The 20,041-nt window shown below is 51.8% G+C and overlaps 1 protein-coding gene across 1 annotated transcript; it reads left to right on the top strand.

Annotated features, from left to right (window-relative positions):
* The first annotated feature begins 1,434 nt into the window (after positions 1-1,434).
* On the top strand, positions 1,435-19,743 carry LOC144943383 (transcription factor Sp9-like). Its single transcript, XM_078870745.1, has 3 exons — positions 1,435-1,439; positions 17,929-18,579; positions 18,805-19,743. Exons 2-3 carry the CDS (start codon positions 17,962-17,964, stop codon positions 19,741-19,743), a joined length of 1,557 nt encoding a protein of 518 aa, XP_078726871.1. The 5' UTR covers positions 1,435-1,439; positions 17,929-17,961.
* The last annotated feature ends 298 nt before the right edge of the window (positions 19,744-20,041 follow it).

Below are 20,041 nucleotides of genomic sequence, written 5' to 3'. Positions count from 1 at the left end.
TTAGCGCGCTGCGCTACAAACCCGACCACCAGCGTTCGATTCCCACTCACGACCAATGACAGTGGCGGATAATTGAACCGGACCTGTGCCTCCCCTAGGTCTACTCAGCCTCAAATAATAACCTGGTGCGGTGCGTAAACATCAACATTAGGGAGACAAAGGCGGCCGGGCGTGGTGATGGCCATCCACCCCCTCGTATGCCGTGCCGGCCTTCATAGGTGCTCGCAAACAGCACTTGCCCCAACAGCCCTTTAAGGCTACAGGGGGGATCTTTGTCTTTATGTGTGCGTGTATGTGCGCGTATGTGCGCGTGTATGTGTGAGGGTGTGTCTGTGTGTGTTGAGGGTGTGCGTGTATGTTTGAAGGTGTCTGTTTGCGTGTATGTTTGAGGGTGTGTGTGTATGTTTGAGGGTGTGTGTGTGTGCGTGTATGTTTGAGGGTGTGTGTGTATGTTTAAAGGTGTCTGTTTGCGTGTATGTTTGAGGGTGTGTGTGTGTGCGTGTATGTTTGAGGGTGGGTGTGTGTGTGTGAGTGTGTGTGTATGTATGTGTGATGTATGTGTGTTTGAGTGTGTATGTATGAGTGTGTGTATGTGTGTATGTTTGAGGGTGTGTGGTTGAGTGTGTGTATAAGTGTGTGTGTGTGTGTGTTTGAGTGTGTGCATATGTGAGTGTGAGTGTGTATGTATGTATGTGTGTGAGTGTGTGTGTGAGTGTGTATATATATGTGTGTATGTATGTGTGAGTGTGTGTGTGTATGTGTGTGTGTATGTGTGAGTGTATGTGTGAGTGTGTGTGTGAGTGTGTGTTTGTGTGTGTGTATGTATGTGTGAGTGTGTGTATGTGTGAGTGTGTGTGTGAGTGTGTGTGTGTATGTGTGTGTATGTGTGAGTGTGTGTATGTGTGAGTGTGTGTGTGAGTTATGTGAGTGTGTGGGTGAGTGTGTATGCGAGTGTATGTATGTGTGTGAGTGTGTGTGAGTGTGTGTGAGAGAGTGTGTGTATGTGTGAGTGAGTGTGTGTATGATTGTGTGTGTATGTATGTATGTGTGAGTGTGTGTATGTATGTGTATGTGTGTGTGTATGTGTGAGTGTGTGTGTATGTGTGTGTATGTATGTGTGAGTGTGTGTATGTGTGTGAATGTGTGAGTGTGTGTGTGTATGTGTGAGTATATGTGTGTGTATGTGTGTGAGTGAGTGTGTATGTATGTGTGAGTGTGTGTGAGTGTGTATGTATGTGTGTGTATGTATGTGTGTATGTGTGAGTGTGTGTATGTGTGTGTATGTGCGTGTATACGGTGGGGGGGGGAGGCGTGGCAGTGGGCTGGGCTATGACCGGTGCCCGGACCGTGTGAGTTGAGGCGCGCGCCGGAGACGCGCAGATGAAAGCGACTGTGGAGGCAGCGGCTCGCTCCAAGGGATGGCGGCATCACTGCTAGGGGTGAGTGACTCTTTGCTCTCACCCTCACTCACTCGCTCGCTCAACCCTCTGGGTCAGAGACCCCTGGACCAGCAACCGTAAACCAAGGAGCTGCGGAACGGCACATGAAGGGGTTCTGGAACGGAACAGGGATCCCACCAGACCAGATGGACAGACGACCAGAAGTCAATTGCGTAAAATAAACAAAACATATTTTAGCTGGAAATGTTTAACTTATTTTTGCTTTGATGTACGTGACAAAAGTAAGAGATATTTCTACTTGCCTTGGTCTTTGCAGCTCTCGCCAGGACTCGATAGCAGCAGGGGTTAGAGGGATCTAACACCACACATCGGGGCTTCTGGTACAGGGGACCCACACCAGAGACGAGGGATCCAGGAGTCTAGAACAGGAATCCGAGGCTCTGGAACATGGACTCTAAAGCTCAGACCATGAACCCAGCACTCGAGATCAGAGACCCAGAACCCGACATCAGTGTGCCTTCAGGACAAGTAACCCAAGACTTCTGGACCAGACATTCCGAATCGTATGGCTTAGAGGGTCCAACTTTGTGTTGCTGAAAGTGAATTTAAAGTTGATTTCGTTTTGGTGTAAATTGTTGAAGCGAGTGTTTGTCTAAGACGTGCTCACTGTGTGTTGCACGGCTGCTGTGTTCATACACAATGTTGCCTGCAATCAAAGTGTTTCCGTCATCTTGTATGTAGACACATTTGGGAACTCTAATATAACCAATGGTAAAATAAAGGTGGTATATTGACGACTACTGATCTAACTTTTCTGTCGTACATCACGTGTGTGTCTATGTGCGTGTATGTCCGTGTGTGTACATTGTCATGGGTTCTTATGTTAACACTATACTTTCTACCGTTTTCGTGTTAACTTTTTGAGAGTCCATCTCGACCGATGTAAATTCTCACAGTGTTCTAGCAAGGCACGTGGAGGAGCTGACATTTGGAACGAGCACAACTCTTGATCGGTTTCACCCATTGCGCAGACTCATTCTAAAGTTCCACGCCGCTTTTAGTCTGCGGCGACTAAACGCTCGCACACACACACACGCACACACACGCACACGCACACACGCACACGCACACACACGCACACACACACGCACGCACACGCACACACGCACACGCACACACACGCACACGCACACACGCACACGCACACACGCACACGCACGCACGCGAGCCCCGTATCGGTGAACCGAGTAACTTGCATCTGTTCGAGTGTAAACGTTCGATCGGATAGAAAGGCGGGCAAAGTCCGCAAACCGGTTGTTCGTATATGTAAATAAAGAGCGATTACAAATACGCTTTTTCTCGCAATCTGGATAAGGGGCATTGTCTGAAACGTCGGTTTGCTTCGTGAATATTCTTTGTCAATGTCGGTTACGTGTTCGGTGATGTCAGTGGCGAAGTTGTGTTTCTCACGTAACCCACGGACACGACGTCTAATTAGTCGTGGTCAACAGCGCTTCATTGACGCCTCGATATTTTACGGGACGCTGAATGTGTAAGGAATGTCAGCGTACGGCACTACCACTGGAGTACAACATACGCCCATCCGTTATAAAGCCGTATTACTGTTTTACCCTTCATCAATATAATCCTCCGAACGGTAGGTTTACCCAAATTTTGATGACAAAATAAAGTAACAAAGATGGATGTGGAGCAGCCAAACATAATTCCCGGAACGGCGTTTCCCGGCCGTTCGGGCTGCAATGAATGAACGCCGGTTAAACACATCCACACATCCACACGTAAACACGTAAACACACACGCAACAAAGACAAAGACCCCCCGTATAGCCTTAACAGACTGCTGGGGCAAGTGTTGCTAGCGAGCACCTACGAAGGCCGGCCCGGCTCACGAAAGGGGTGGGGGTGCGTGGGTGGGCCAGCACCACGCCTTTCCACGTTTGTCTCACTTGTACTGAGTTTAATACACGCAGCCCCAGGTACTCATTTGAGGTTGAGTCGACCTAGCGGAGGCCCAGGACCGGTTCGGATAATCGTCACTGCTGTTGGCCGTGAGCGGGAATCGAACTCGGCACGCCGGGTTCGTAGCGCGGCGCGCTAACCGCTACACCACCGCCCCCTGCAAGTAAACACACACACACGTAAACACACACACACACACGTAAACACACACACACACACGTAAACACACACACACACACGTAAACACACACACACGTAAACACACACACACACGTAAACACACACACACGTAAACACACACACACACGTAAACACACACACACACACGTAAACACACACACACGTAAACACATACACACACGTAAACACACACACACACGTAAACACACACACACACACGTAAACACACACACACACACGTAAACACACACACACGTAAACACACACACACACGTAAACACACACACACACACGTAAACACACACACACACGTAAACACACACACACACGTAAACACACACACACACGTAAACACACACACACACGTAAACACACACACACACGTAAACACACACACACACGTAAACACACACACACACACGTAAACACACACACACACGTAAACACACACACACACGTAAACACACACACACACGTAAACACACACACACACGTAAACACACACACACACACGTAAACACACACACACACGTAAACACACACACACACGTAAACACACACACACACGTAAACACACACACACACGTAAACACACACACACACGTAAACACACACACACACGTAAACACACACACACACACACACGTAAACACACACACACATGTAAACACACACACACATGTAAACACACACACACACGTAAACACACACACACACGTAAACACACACACGCACGTAAACACACACACACACGTAAACACACACACACACGTAAACACACACACACACGTAAACACACACACACACGTAAACACACACACACGTAAACACACACACACACGTAAACACACACACACGTAAACACACACACACGTAAACACACACACACACGTAAACACACACACACACGTAAACACACACACACGTAAACACACACACACACGTAAACACACACACACACGTAAACACACACACACACGTAAACACACACACACACGTAAACACACACACACACGTAAACACACACACACACGTAAACACACACACACACGTAAACACACACACACACGTAAACACACACACACACGTAAACACACACACACACGTAAACACACACGTAAACACACACACACACGTAAACACACACACACACGTAAACACACACACACACGTAAACACACACACACACGTAAACACACACACACACGTAAACACACACACACACGTAAACACACACACACACGTAAACACACACACACACGTAAACACACACACACATGTAAACACACACACACGTAAACACACACACACACGTAAACACACACACACACGTAAACACACACACACACGTAAACACACACACACGTAAACACACACGCGAACACGCACATTTCCGTATGTATTTTTCTGTTTCAGGTCACACGGTGTCATTGACGAATGTGTTGAGTTGGGATTTGTTAATTGTGTTCGTTGCACCACTGCTAACGCAGCTGCATCGCTCAACTGTGGTGGCTAGGAGATGTTAACTACCTCGCCTGGTATGCAGGAGGTCGTGGGCTCGATCCCGACCCTAACACCTTCGGTATATTTGGAGTTTGCGTGTCTCGCTCCCCGTGATCGCGTGGATTTTTTCCGGGTCCTCCGGTTTTTCCCTCCACATTTAGAATCAACATCCCACGTTTAGAATATTTGGCTGCTACTCATGTCCCGTGTGCGAAGCCACTTCGTTGAGCTATCATTTGTGCTGAGGTTGCTTCTGACAAAAAGCGAAATAGCTCAGTGGACCTTTCCTGATAATAAAACAGAAATAGTTCAGTTTAGAAGTGTGCTTCTCTTTGCCTATATAATTGCAATACGATGTGGATTTACCCCGCTGCGTATCCACGTGACCGCATCTCAAGTCGTTGTACATGAACCGCGGGGCGCAGTTATTTAATAGCGACAAAGATGCGTTGAAGGCATCGGGCTATGTGTGCGTCTATGGCTCTCCTTGTGAATCTGTGCGAGTGTAACACAATGCAGCGTTGAGTCTGGAATGCAATCGCTGCGTGAAGTCAACAGCACGCGGGTGTCTGGGGAGAACTCCAAACTCCGGGGCAGCAGAAGAGATTGAGCCGACAGAGTTTCGTACACTCCGTTGTCAAGAGTGAAGTGACCTCGTCTCGCGTGGAGTCAACGAGCCACCTCCAGTGTTGTATCTCTGTATACAAATAAAATACCTTTCAGTCGATCGACCTAGCCGCCATTCAGTCTAGTGTTAACCCTGGCAGCGCAAGTTTAAGCAAGACAGCTCTCACTTTGACCTTCTGGGGGCTCATCAGCAGACTCGGTCTTGTTTCACACAGGGAAAAAAACACGAAGCTCTCTTGTGAAGTGTGCGACGTACAGACGCCAATGACACTGCCTTAAAATGGAAAGCAATAAAGAATAGGCGACGTTTCGGCCTAGGGCCCTATCTTTGTATGTGTGTGTGTTGACATTTGTATTTATGCTAAGGCTATATGGGGGTGGGGTCTTAGTCTTGCTTTATTGTGCACCGCTGCCAACGCAGCATCACAAACACACGCGTTGTGTTGCATTTGCTCAGAGCCCGTTGGAGCCGAGTAGGGATGAAAGATTTGGGGAAAATATCTAATTGAGAATTTTGTGACAGATATTTAGATTTGATTTGCGATTACATTATTTAAAGTCAAGCTTCAGTTCAATATTCTCTGTGTAATATATTTAAAACATGTGATGGGGGATTACCACATGATACCATCAAAATATGGACTGCTCTATATATTATAATGCAAGGATGAGAACTTAAAATATATGAATTGCTTCCAACATGTATTTATAAAAAAATTAAATAGAACAATGAAACATAGAAGAATTGTTAAGTAAAAAAAATAAAGTAATAATAATAAAAATCTAAAAAATTCCAATAATAAAGTAATAGGACTTTTCAAATCGCAGCCTTTGCGATTTGCTAATCGCATTGTTTCAAATTGCGATTTCGATTTGAAATCGATTACTCGTTCAGCCCGAGAGCCCGGGTGGCTGCTGGCGTCAGTCTCAGCGGGGAGATGTTCACGAAGTCGGAGCGTGTTCCTTGACACATATAGACACGCACACACGCAGAATCGACGGGCAAAAACGAACTGGCAGACGGGCATACAGACAGGCGTACAGGCGGACGTTTGGAAAGACGCGCAAACGAACAGGGCACGACACTTATCCATTGAGACAGACACATTGACGGATATACATGTACGTATAGACAAGACTTACGATGCAAAGAGAAAGACAGACAGATGCGCACACAGGCAGGCAGAGTGGTGTGAATGTGTGAACGCTGAGAGACAGACGGAGCAACATTAACACGGACAGGTAGCCCGACAGACACATGCACGGACGGAGAGTCGCTTTAAGGACACACACGCGCGCGGACAGACAGTCATATGTATATATTTAAATATAGACATACAGCCATGCACATAAACAGACGATTGAGAATCACATGCAGAAAGACAAAACATACAAAGAGGCAGACGGGCAACAGGCGACACACAGGCAGACTGACTGCTGTACCAATCTGAACTTGTCGAAGTCATCCGCGGAAAGTCCCGCTCGGAAAATAAGGCGACGTTTGACGTGCCTCCAAGAAGTCTGTAACATGCGACACGTGTTCCCATGCGTGTCTTCATATATGTGTAATAATGAACAGCAGCACCATGCCATTCACCAAGGCATCGCACTTCCCACACACGTGTAGTAGTAGCGCGCATTGTGCACGCACACCGCTTTTCTTACCCTCCACATTTTAGAATCAACATCCACGCGTTTGGAGTTTTTGGCCGCGATAAATGCCCACGCGACCCGCCACTTCGTTGAGCTATCATTTGTGGCAGCCGGGTCGCTTCTGAAAAATAGCTACACTGATAGATATAGCTCAGTGGGCCTTACCTGGTTCAAAACAAGTGTGTTGGTTTATAGGTGACGCAAATTCAGTGTAGTGTACGCGACCACATCATAGATATGCACGAATATACAGGAAATAGTTTCATGAATGCAGACTCTTTATATTGGATAAATCCGATGTACTGTAAAGCTCTTTTTCACAGATGACCAATTGGTGCGGGTAAGAACGATTCTGCGGTGCATAAAGCGCATGCAAAAACTCAACGTTGTATACTCTCCCATCAATATAATTTGTAAGTTTGAGATAAGTAATGTACAACTTGTCATTGTTTTTATAGCGCATACCCAACGCTAATATATGCATATATCGTTCCAAACTAATGTGCATGTATACAGTATTACGGGGGATCTTTGTCTTAGTTGTGTGTTTCTACATATATATACATATACAAACGAATGCATATATATGTGTGTGTACTCTAAATACAAACGCACTATGCGTGTACTTATATGCGTGTTTGGGCTATGGCGACTATGTTTAGAAAATGCGCTTGCGTGAATACGTGTGTGGACATCAGCACTGGGAAGACAAAGGCGGCCGTGAGTGGTGCAGGCCACCCATCCCCTGGTGCACCGTGGCCTTAATAGGTATTCGCTAGCAGCACTTGCCCCAGCAGTCTCTACGTTTATCGGGGGAACTTCTATAAGTGATCCTTATGGCGGTAGCAAATAATACAAAATGACCGAGGCAATTCAATTTGTTATTTCTGGGACGCGATTATTTCCAGGGCTGTACTCAACTCCGCGACTGGGGTACCAATCAATCCGACATCGGTGCCACACTCCGCGATGTCGATACGCAGAGAGGATGATTGCGCCGAAACTCTGAACGCTCGCGGTACGCACCGTAGTGGTGGTGCATCTGTACAGCTCGTCGAGACGAGTCCATTGCCGCATCTCGACCATCAACAGACGGTGACTGCATCACGGACATGATGCGAGAGCCGGGGTACCGCCATAAGGTGCATTTGTATTTTGTCAGAGTATACCGGTCCGCGTGTGTGTATGTTTGTAGAATGTATCGAGTATGTGTGTATGTATGTGTGTTTGTAGTATGTATCGAGTATGTGTGTGTGTATGTGTGTTTGTAGTATGTATCGAGTATGTGTGTGTGTATGTGTGTGTTTTTCTTTATGTATATGCATGTATCTTTGTCTAGGTGTTTGTATGTACAACTGTGTATACGTCCGTATGTGTGTTCTGTGTTTGTGTATCTGTGTGTTTGTCGATGTCAGCGCGCTGCGCTACGAACCTGGCGACCCGAGTTCGATTCCCGCTCACGGCCGACACCACAGTGACGATTATCTGAACCGGTCCTGGGCCTCCCCTACGTCGACTCAGCCTCAAATTAGTACCTGGTGCGATGTGTGAGCATCGCCACTAGGGAGACAAAGGCGGCCGGGCGTGGTGCTGGCCACCCACCCCCTCGTGTGCCGCTCTGGCTTTCATAGGTGATCGCTAACAGCACTTGCCCCAACAGTCTGTTAAGGCTACACGGGGATATTTGTCTTTGTGTTGTTGTAGGTAGCGGTGGCGTAGCGGTTAACGCCCCTGAGTTCGATTCCCGCTCACGGCCAACACGGGTGACGATTATCTGGACCGATCCTGGGTCTCCCCTAGGTAGACTCAGCCTCAAATGAGTACCGGGTGTAGTTTGTAAAACATCGCCACTCGGGAGACAAAGGCGGCCGTGCGTGGTTCTGGCCAAACACCCCTTCTCGTGTCCCTTTACCGACCTTCACAGGTTGCTACTCGCTAACAGCGCTTGCCCCAACAGTCTGCGAAGGCTACACGGGGCGCCTTTGTCTTTGTTCTGCGTCTCAACGTCTCTCCCTCGAGTCGCCGTCCCTGGCCGCACATCCCGGGGCTCGTGCTCCGCGTGTCAAGCGCGATTGTCATTTTAAAAAGCGACGCGTCGCACAATTACCCCAACCTCTCACTCAGCCCGACGTCCGCTCCTCACACCGTCCCCTGTCCGTCACACGAGGACACGGGGAGGCTTTCAACGCTCGCGATGTTTTTTTTGTTTTGTTTGTTCTTAACTAAGACATTCACATTTAGATATAAACGCCACCTGCAGCGTGCATACACGCGCGCACACCTACACACACACACGCACACACGTATACACTTGCACATACACACACACGTACACACTTACACACACACGCACACACGTATACACTTACACACACGTACACACTAACACACACACGTACACACACACGTACACGCGCGCACACAAAACAAAGACTAAGATCCCCCGTATAGCCTTTAACGGACTGTTGGGGCAAGTGCTGTTAGCGAGCACCTATGAAGGCGGGAACGGTACACGAGAGTGTGAGTGTACAGCACCACGCCCGACCGCCTTTGTATCCCCAGTAGCGATGCTTACACACCTCACCAGGTACTCACTTGAGGCTAAGTCAACCAAAGGGAGGCCCATGCCGGGCTCAGATAATCGTCACTGGTCCTGGCCGTGAGCGGGAATCGAACGCCGGTCGTCAAGTTGGTAGCGCAGCGCCGCTCCCCGCTCCGCACGACCGCTCCCCACACGCGCGCGCGGCACGCGGCAGACGACTTCCGTCAGAGTGCACGCGGCATAGAGACGCTGCAGGTAATCGCGCCGTGGTGTCGTGGGGAGGGTGAACCGCTGGCGCGGGCATTGCGGGATAAAGACCCCGCGTGGGTGGGGAAGAGCGCCGCCGCTCCTCTCATCTCCTCCTCCGCTGACGCCGCGTTGCGTTCGTTGTGTTTGTAAAACACAAACACACAAAACCACAAACAAACAAACACACAACACAGCGGCCCCAGAGACCCCGACGCCCCCTCCCGCCCCCCGCTCATGAAAGGCGCCGGGAAATCCATCGGCGCAAAGTGGAACGCGCACGAGGAGAGACGGCGTCGAACCGCTCCGTCCGGTCTCGCCGGCGCCGGCTACAATCAGCAGTTTACTCTGCTGCTGCTCCTACAGGTGCTGTAGGTGCTGCTCCAGTAGGTGCTGCAGCTGCTGCAGGTGCTGCTGTAGGTGCTGCTGCTGTAGGTGCTGCTGCTGTAGGTGCTGCTGCTGTAGGTGCTGCTGCTGTAGGTGCTGCTGCTGTAGGTGCTGCTGCTGTAGGTGCTGCTGCTGTAGGTGCTGCTGCTGTAGGTGCTGCTGCTGTAGGTGCTGCTGCTGTAGGTGCTGCTGCTGTAGGTGCTGCTGCTGCTGCAGGTGCTGCTGCTGCAGGTGCTGCTGCTGCTGCTGCTGCTGCAGGTGCTGCTGCTGCTGCTGCTGCAGGTGCTGCTGCTGCAGGTGCTGCTGCTGCTGCTGCAGGTGCTGCTGCTGCTGCAGGTGCTGCTGCTGCTGCTGGTGCTGCTGCTGCTGCAGGTGCTGCTGCTGCTGCAGGTGCTGCTGCTGCTGCTGCTGCAGGTGCTGCTGCTGCTGCAGGTGCTGCTGCTGCTGCAGGTGCTGCTGCTGCAGGTGCTGCTGCTGCTGAAGGTGCTGCTGCTGCTGCAGGTGCTGCTGCTGCAGGTGCTGCTGCAGGTGCTGCAGGTGCTGCTGCTGTAGGTGCTGCTGCTGCTGCAGGTGCTGCTGCTGCTGGTGCTGCTGCTGCAGGTGCTGCTGCTGCTGCAGGTGCTGCTGCTGCTGGTGCTGCTGCTGCAGGTGCTGCTGCTGGTGCTGCTGCTGCTGCTGCAGGTGCTGCTGCAGGTGCTGCAGGTGCTGCTGCTGTAGGTGCTGCTGCTGCTGCAGGTGCTGCTGCTGCTGCTGCAGGACCCGCACCTTGTGCCGCGACGCGGCCAGCGCGGCTTGGCCCGAGTCTCCGGCCCCCAAGACGTGGACCCCAGTGACCGGCGTCAGATGTTCGGGATCCGTCCTCGAGCCTGAGCCAGATTTGCAACAGACCCAGAGCAGTGGCGTCGTCCTTGTTGTCGTTGTCGTTGTTGTTGAGCGTGCGCTGCGCGTGATCAGCGCGACGCGTTCCCGATTTGACTGGACTCACAATGGTGCGCGGTAATAAATGTTCAGACTCACGCATCACAACTCCCGTGCGCTATGTTCATTATAAAACAAAGCGTGGAGGTACAGGCGCAGCCCTGCAATTACCTCCTCGCGCCACTGCTGCCAGAAAGGCCTCTACGAGAGTGAACTACAGAGAGTCCCTCTCGAGAGGATCTTTGGCCTCCTCTTCTACGTTGGCCAGACGTCTTGTATGTCTGTTTGTTTGTTGAAATTCTTTCGCATGGTGCGTAGCTAATCGGAAGTGCGGGGGAAGGACAACAAACTAAACACACAACAAACAGTTCTTGGAAGAGGTGGGGGGGGGGGGATACCCACAATTTACCCCACCGCATGCAACCTCCATTACGAGGTGACCCATTGCTTCGACTGCCGCCCAGGGAGATCGAACCGGCAACCGCTGTGTTGAGGCTCCAGCGTGCGAGCCATTGCAGTCCGTGCAGTCTTCAACCCACCGATGTTCTGCTGGAGACGTGGTTCGTCTTTCCCTTCTGGGTGTTTTCTCTTCCGAATCTTCAAGTAAACAACAAAACATAATAATTCGGTTTCGCGCCTCCTGGGCCTCATCAGCAGTGTCAGGCCCCGCTCAACGAACACCGACCCCACGCACTACCTATATGTGTTGTCGAATGCGCACAGACGACCGCGCCTGACTGTGTTACTGGCGTACAATTCTAAAGATGTTAGCGAAGGGTTTTACATCTGAAATTCGGCCCAAATACGGTCGAGTCGATGCGTGTAGCACGAGCAGCATCCCAGCCGCATGCAACAACAACAACATCCCAGCTGCATGCAACAACAACAACATCCCATCCACATGCAACAACAACAACAACATCCCAGCCGCATGCAACAACAACAACATTCCATCCGCATGCAGCAACAACAACAACAATATTCCAGCTGCATGCAACAACAACAACATCCCAGACGCATACAACAGCAACAACAACAACATCCCATCCACACGCAACAACAACAACATCCCAGACGCATACAACAGCAACAACAACAACATCCCAGACGCATGCAACAACAACAACAACGGTCTCCGTTGTGAAGACGTGGAGACTGTTGTCGAGATCGGTGTTGCTCACGGGACAGGGTTAGCCTCCAGTTCTACACCAGGTTACGTCTCGTGGTGAACACTCACAAGCAGACGAGACTCCACCACCACCATCACCACCATCACCACCATCACCACCATCATCATCACCACCATCATCACCATCATCATCACCATCATCATCACCACCATCACCACCATCATCATCACCACCATCACCATCACCACCATTACCACCATCATCATCATCATCATCACCACCATCACCACCATCATCACCATCATCATCATCACCACCATCATCATCATCATCACCACCACCATCATCATCACCACCAACATCATCATCACCACCATCATCATCACCACCATCACCACCATCATCACCACCATCACCACCATCATCATCACCATCACCACCATAATCATAACCATCACCACAATCACCATCACCACCACCACCATCACCACCATCATCACCATCACCACCATCATCATCACCACCACCATCACCACCACCATCATCATCACCATCATCACCATCATCATCACCATCATCATCACCACCATCATCAACATCACCACCATCATCATCACCATTACCACCATCATTAGCTTCCCGTAGAGTGTGACGCTAAAGCCGATAGAAACCGGCCATATCTCGCTACCGTGGAAACTGTAAAGTACGTCAATATGCGCACACCAATGATCATTCTAATGTATAATGCGTATTCCATCCAAGGATCCCAGTGTGTGTGTGTCTGTGGGGAGCGGTGGCGCAGCGGTTAGCGCGCCGTGCGATTCCCGCTCGCGGTCAACACCAGTGACGATTACCTGAACGGGTCCTGGGAACAAGGGAGACAAAGGTGTCGGGGCGTGGTGCTGCCCACCCACCCTCCCGTGTGTGCCGTGTCGGCCTTCGTAGGTGCTACTCGCTAACGGCACTTGCCCCAACAGTCGATTGAAGGCTACACGGGGGATCTTTGCCTTTGTTTGTTTACGCACAGACAAGTCGAATTCGCGTTTTGCCATCACGTGCCTCGCTTCTCTCTGACTTGTCCCGAAACAGTTTGGCAAATTCCATATTCCCACGGCGGGGGAAGGTCCATCCATTCTAGGTTCGCTGTTGGCTTCTGGCGAAGTGGCGCGGGAGTCGGGAGTCGAGTAGCCGTGAGGTGCGGAGCGCTCACGACACAGCCACACGCAGACAGAAGAAGAATAATACATCATATACAGGGGCGTTGTGCTGTATACGATGCGTGTTGTGTGTGGAACGCGTGTTGTAACGCGCGTTGTAACGCGTGTTGTAACGCGTGCTGTAACGCGTGTTGTAACGCGAGTTGTAACGCGTGTTGTAACGCGTGTTGTAACGCGTGGTGTAACGCGTGTTGTAACGCGTGTTGTAACGCGTGTTGTAACGCGTGCTGTAACGCGTGTTGTAACGCGTGTTGTAACGCGTGTTGTAACGCGTGTTGTAACGCGTGTTGTAACGCGTGGTGTAACGCGTGTTATAACGCGTGTTGTAACGCGTGTTGTAACGCGTGGTGTAACGCGTGCTGTAACGCGTGTTGTAACGCGCGTTGTAACGCGTGTTGTAACGCGTGCTGTAACGCATGTTGTAACGCGTGTTGTAACGCGTGTGGTAACGCGTGTTGTAACGCGTGTTGTAACGCGCGTTGTAGCGCGCGTTGTAACGCGTGCTGTAACGCGTGTTGTAACGCGTGTTGTAACGCGTGTTGTAACGCGTGCTGTAACGCATGTTGTAACGCGTGTTGTAACGCGTGTGGTAACGCGTGTGGTAACGCGTGTTGTAACGCGTGTGGTAACGCGTGTTGTAACGCGTGCTGTAACGCGTGTTGTAACGCGTGTTGTAACGCGTGTTGTAACGCGTGTTGTAACGCGTGTTGTATCTCGAGCACTTATTCAATATACCTTTTGTTCTAATACGTCGGCAGTGGCGCACAAGCACACAACACCGCAACATAGGCAACGTTTCTGCCAACGACCCTTCTTCATGGCAGAGGGTTGCTATAGCGGAGGGCCCGCAACGTCGCCTATTGCACCTGGTGTTTCTGGGGCAGTGCCACTGACGTCTGCGACACGCTGTCCACTGACTGGTGTGTGTGTGTGTGAGTTCGATTCCCGCTCACGGCTAACACCAGTGACGATTATTTAAACCGGTCCTGGGCTTCCCCTAGGTCGACTCAGACTTAAATGAGTACCTGGTGCGCTGTATAAAGATCGCTACTTAGGGAGACAAAGGCGACCGGGCGTGGTGTTGGCCATCGACCCCCTCGTGTGCCGTGCCGGCCTTCATAGGCGCTACTCGCTAACAGCACTTGCCCCAACAGTCTGTTAAGGCTACACGGGTGATACGCGTATTTGTCTCTACGTCGTTGCCACGTGTGTGTTGGTTTCCAGCCCGGGATGGATACTCTCACGAGCGAGATTGTTTCATCTCAAGGGATTTTTCCAAGTGAAATATTTTAATAAAAAAAAAGTGCCTCGATTGTCAACAAAGAGGCTTGGAGCAAGGTTTCCAAAGTTCGGACTCGACTCCGGTATTGTACTGTATGTATATATGTGTGCCGTGAGTATTGTGCATATAAAACACATTATATATATGGTCTACTGATTTAAAAAACTACAATCTTACATTCGTCAATAACACTACCTGAATAGGCGACGTTTCGGGCAATGGTTCTTCTTCACAACACGCAGAGGTCCATAGAGGTAGGGAGGTAATTACGGATAACATTTGTTCGTATGCGCCTTTTAAAATAAACACGTGCATCGAGCTTGCGATGATGACAAGTTCCCAGGGTTTAATACAAATCGGATCTGTCCGGGTCGAATACCCGGGACGATATATTTCCTCCTCCGGCACACCACATCCAGTATTGTACACATGTCGCTGCACGCATTAAAGCGTGATCTCTTCCGCGTGCCACCCACTCCAATCGACACACAACGACTCGCAAAATACGACGTGAGAAATGATTCCCCCTAATTCACGAGAAGTAATAATCCTTGTTTAAAATGGGGGGGGGGGCAGGGGGGGGGGGCTAAACAATTTTGACGTTTAACGCTCCGGGGAATATTGCGCGCTCGGCGCTATGGTGGGACGGGGGGGGGGTCTCAGGGTGAGCGCCACCGCCGTGGCCAGATGTGGAGCGCGCCTTGATGATTCTGTTATTGCTCAATTAGGCGAGACAATGGTGGGGGGGGGGTGGGGGGGCTACCGGGGGCTCTCGTCACAGCGAAATGGTCCCCACCGGCCCGAGACAGAGGAGGAGCCTTTGCCAAAGTGTCGCAAAGACAATCACAATAATACGACAATAATTGGCACGCAGATGTTTGCACGCAAACACCAATTAGCGTCGCTAACGCGCAAGAGCGGCGCGGAGGGTTGGAGCGGTGGCGCAGTGGTTAGCGTCGCGAGGCGCTGAGATCACGGCGGACCTGGGATTAATTCGCGTCCACGGCTATCGTCAGTGGCGAATCGCATCTGGTTCAGTTCACGCCTCCCTCCCCAAATATTCACAATCTCGTACTCGCCAGCGTGGCGAAGTATGGTCAAACACAACCCCCAGGACCGACACGGCGTGCAAGAGGCTTTCATCCAGCAGTGGATTGATAACGCATTGTACATTACACGATGGTATCTACACCCATCGTCTTTCCATCAATCACCGTCTCCACCCCCCCCCCAACACGAGCAATCTGTATGAGTTGCTAAGTGTCTGTGTGGAACGTGTAATACATATCGACCATCGACACTGAGTGACGGATGGGAATCACGTGGTGTAGAAGGGCGAGAACTCTGAAAGGTGGCACACACACATGTCTGAGTATACGCATAGAAATAGCATCAGTTGAATCAAATTTTTTTTATTGCAAAAAATATAAAATTAGTTTCTTACAAAAAATATAATTCCGTATTATTAATGTGCACAGACGTTGATTGGTCTTCGGTCGGGTTACGCACCGAGCGAAAGATGCACGCGCCGACGTTGACAGCATCGCATCTGCGATTTTAGGGGCATTGTTGGTAGACCGTGAGCGTCACGGTAGCCATGAGATGTTAACTACCTCGCCTGGTCTACAGGAGGTCGTGGGTTCCAACCCGACCATGACGCCTGCTGCTGTATATTCGAAGTGTGCATGTTCTCCCCGTGGTCGCGTGGATTTTTCCCCGGGTCCTTCGGTTTTCCCCTGAACATTTAGAAACAACGTGCGCTTTGAGTATTGGGCTGCTAAAAATGTCCATAAGCCACTTCGTTGAGCTGTCATTTGTGGCCAGATCGCTTCTGAAAAGGAGCTTCATAGCTGAGTGGGCCTTACCTGGTAAAATGTAATAAATGTGTTTCGTTTTGTAGTTTTTTTGCGTTTTCGCCAGAAATTGGACGGATAGAAATAAACGTAGCAACGTCTCGAACGCCGCGGAAATCGAGCAAGTGGGTCTGAACGCTGCTGCTGATGATGATGACGATGACGGCGTTCATAGCATCACCATGAATGAGGATCGTGTTTTTAATCAGGCAGTGATTTTAAAACGACAGCCGTTGCTATGGTTATAAGACGTTAACGCGAATACAATCTTTATTGGAGATGATACTGACAATGATGATGTACTAATAACTTGATGCAATTGCTATAAATCGCCGAGAGAAGTTGAACAGAAGAAATACGACGATCTGTGATTTGCATTCGCATGATGATAGCACGTTAGTTATGTTACACTTTTGTAGACACGTGATGATAGTTTTTAGATGAATGATGACTTGATTGTTTAGTATACTCATGCTCATAGTTACGACGACTATGAGTCTATAAATGTTATGTATATGATTGCAGATGCATTCTTATAGGAATGATTTAATGCGTATGAACATGTGTGATAGTTTAATGTTCTTGATTACGATGAAAACAATGATGATGATTACGATTGCATCATCTTTGCTTTCATTAATTCTAAATTAACGATGATCAAGACAACTTGATAACGTAGTAATTTTTATACTTTTAACATCTCACCATGATGACGACGATCCGTTTATAATCGTTTTTTTAATACTTAAGATCGTACAAATAATACTTTCGTTTTATATAGCGTCAATCATGCTCATAGCATCCCATGACATTCGTAAAGGATAACAATGACTAGTACGACGATTATTATAATAATCACAAGAATAACCTCGACAAAACTCGCGATTCAATACTCGTAACGACAAACGATCGCAACGACAACGAATACTCCCTTCACGCACTCCGCCCACCCACCCAGCCACCCACTCATCTCCCTCCACCCCCGTCTCTCCCCCCTGCCGCTCTTCTCAGGACGAGCCTCGCTTTGGCTCCACACCTCTGGCCATGCTGGCCGCCACGTGCAACAAGATCGGCGGGGCCTCGGCGAGACCCACGGCCCTGGCCGACCACTGCTCCTCCCCGCTCGTCGCCAGGGCCGGCTTCCACCCCTGGCGACGGCCGCCGGCATTCGCCGCCTCCTCGGCCAACGCGTGCGGGGGGCTCGCTCGGGGCATGATGCTGAGCAGCGGCGGCGGCAGCAGCAGCAGCGGCACCGTCAGCTGCCACAGCAGCAGCGGTGGCAGCTGCCACGGCAGCAGCAGCGGCAGCAGTAACGGCGTGGGCAGCAGCAGCGGGGGCGGCGGTGGCAACGACCCGTACGCGTACACGCAGCTCAGCGCGTTCTCGCTCGCCAACCCCGGCTCCTCCTCCTCCTCGTCTTCCCACGGGGACTACTCGCTCTTCCACGCGCCCTGCACCTCGTCCGCGTCCACCTCCTCCGCGTCCTCCGCGTCCTCCTCCTCGTCGTCGTCTTCGTCGTCGTCCTCCTCGTCGGCGAACGAGCCGCCACCGCAGTCCGCGTTCGTCTCCAAAGTGCCCGAGAGTCTCCCGAGCATGTACCCGCGCATGCACGCGCACCCCTACGAGTCGTGGTTCAAGCCGGGCCACCACGGCCCGCACCACCCCCACCACCACCACCCTCACCACCACCATCACCACCATCACCACCACCACGCGGCCGCCATCGCCAGCGAGGTGGTGGTGGCCGCGGCCGCCGCGGCCGCTGCCGCGGGCGGAGGAGGCGGCGGTGGCGGAGCCGCCGGGGGCGGAGCGGCCGCGGCGGCGGCCGCTGCTGCAGCGGCCGCCGCTGCGGCCGCGGCGGCGGCCGGAGGAGGAGGAGGGGGCGGAGGAGGAGGAGGTGGAGGAGGAGGCGCGGGCGGCGCGTCGGCGTGCTGGTGGGACGTGCACCCCGGCGCGCCGGGAGGTTGGCTCGAGGTGTCCCACAACATGCCGCTCAACGGCTACGCGAGCGACTTCTCGCTCGGCCCGTCCGCGTTCGGGGCGACGGCGTCCCCGCACCTGCTGTCAGCCGGGCAGCACCTCCTGGCGCAGACGCAGGACGGGTTCAAGGCCATGCAGCTGCCTCCGTACGCGGAGCCCTCCTCGGCCATGGCCGCGTCGCTCATGGCGCACGGCGCGGGGGGGCTGGCGGGCGCCGGTCCCTCGTCGCACCACCCCTCCTCCTCCTCGTCGTCGTCGTCCTCCGCCTCGCACTCGTCGCACTCGTCGTCGTCCCGCGGCTCGAGTCGCCGCTTCGCCGGTCGCGCCACCTGCGACTGCCCCAACTGCCAGGAGGCGGAGCGCCTGGGGCCGGCGGGCGCCAGCCTGCGCCGCAAGGGCCTCCACAACTGCCACATCCCGGGCTGCGGCAAGGTGTACGGCAAGACGTCGCACCTCAAGGCGCACCTGCGCTGGCACACGGGCGAGCGGCCCTTCGTGTGCAACTGGCTCTTCTGCGGGAAGCGCTTCACGCGCTCGGACGAGCTGCAGCGGCACCTTCGCACGCACACGGGCGAGAAGCGCTTCGCGTGCCCCGTGTGCCACAAGAGGTTCATGCGCAGCGACCACCTGAGCAAGCACGTGAAGACGCACAGCGCCACGGGAGGAGGAGGAGCCGGAGGAGGAGGGGGAGGAGGCAGGAAGAGCAGTGAGAGCGACACGGAGAACAGTAACTGCAACACCCCGGGATCGCCCGCAGAGCCCCTGGCGAGCGAGGGACGGACCGCGAAGTGTGCCGCTGTGATGGGGCGTCACGGGGGATCCGGGAGCGGCAGGGATGAGCGCTGATGATGATGATGATGGAGGTGGTGGAGGAGAAGGGTGATGAGGATGATGGAAGTTCGCACTGAAGCATCGTGTATATTGAATGTATACACAGACGGTACGAGAAGTGACGGACTGTTAATGTTACTTTATATAAACGGTGGTGATGATGATGATGATGGCGAGGAGCGGCTATGGTGCCGGACGTCGCATTAATGTTGTTGTATCTGCAGTGTCTCCACTTGCACGTGGCTACAGCGAGTGGGGCATTGCTCATGTATTCGGGGTTTTTTTGTTTGTTATAAACGGCGGTGACGATTGT

The sequence above is a fragment of the Lampetra fluviatilis genome, chromosome 31 (assembly GCF_964198595.1).
Source record: "Lampetra fluviatilis chromosome 31, kcLamFluv1.1, whole genome shotgun sequence".
Taxonomy (NCBI): domain Eukaryota; kingdom Metazoa; phylum Chordata; class Hyperoartia; order Petromyzontiformes; family Petromyzontidae; genus Lampetra; species Lampetra fluviatilis.
The sequence above is the reverse complement of the archived record's forward strand: the minus strand, read 5'-3'. Positions and strand labels throughout refer to the sequence as shown.

What these genes read in the sequence shown, in the direction of transcription:
- LOC144943383 (XM_078870745.1), top strand. Translation starts at nt 17,962, where the DNA reads ATGCTGGCCGCCACGTGCAACAAGATCGGCGGGGCCTCGGCGAGACCC. An exon ending in GCCACCACGGCCCGCACCAC is followed by an intron (nt 18,580 to 18,804) that starts CCCCACCACCAC and finishes GGAGGGGGCGGA; the next exon opens with GGAGGAGGAGGTGGAGGAGG.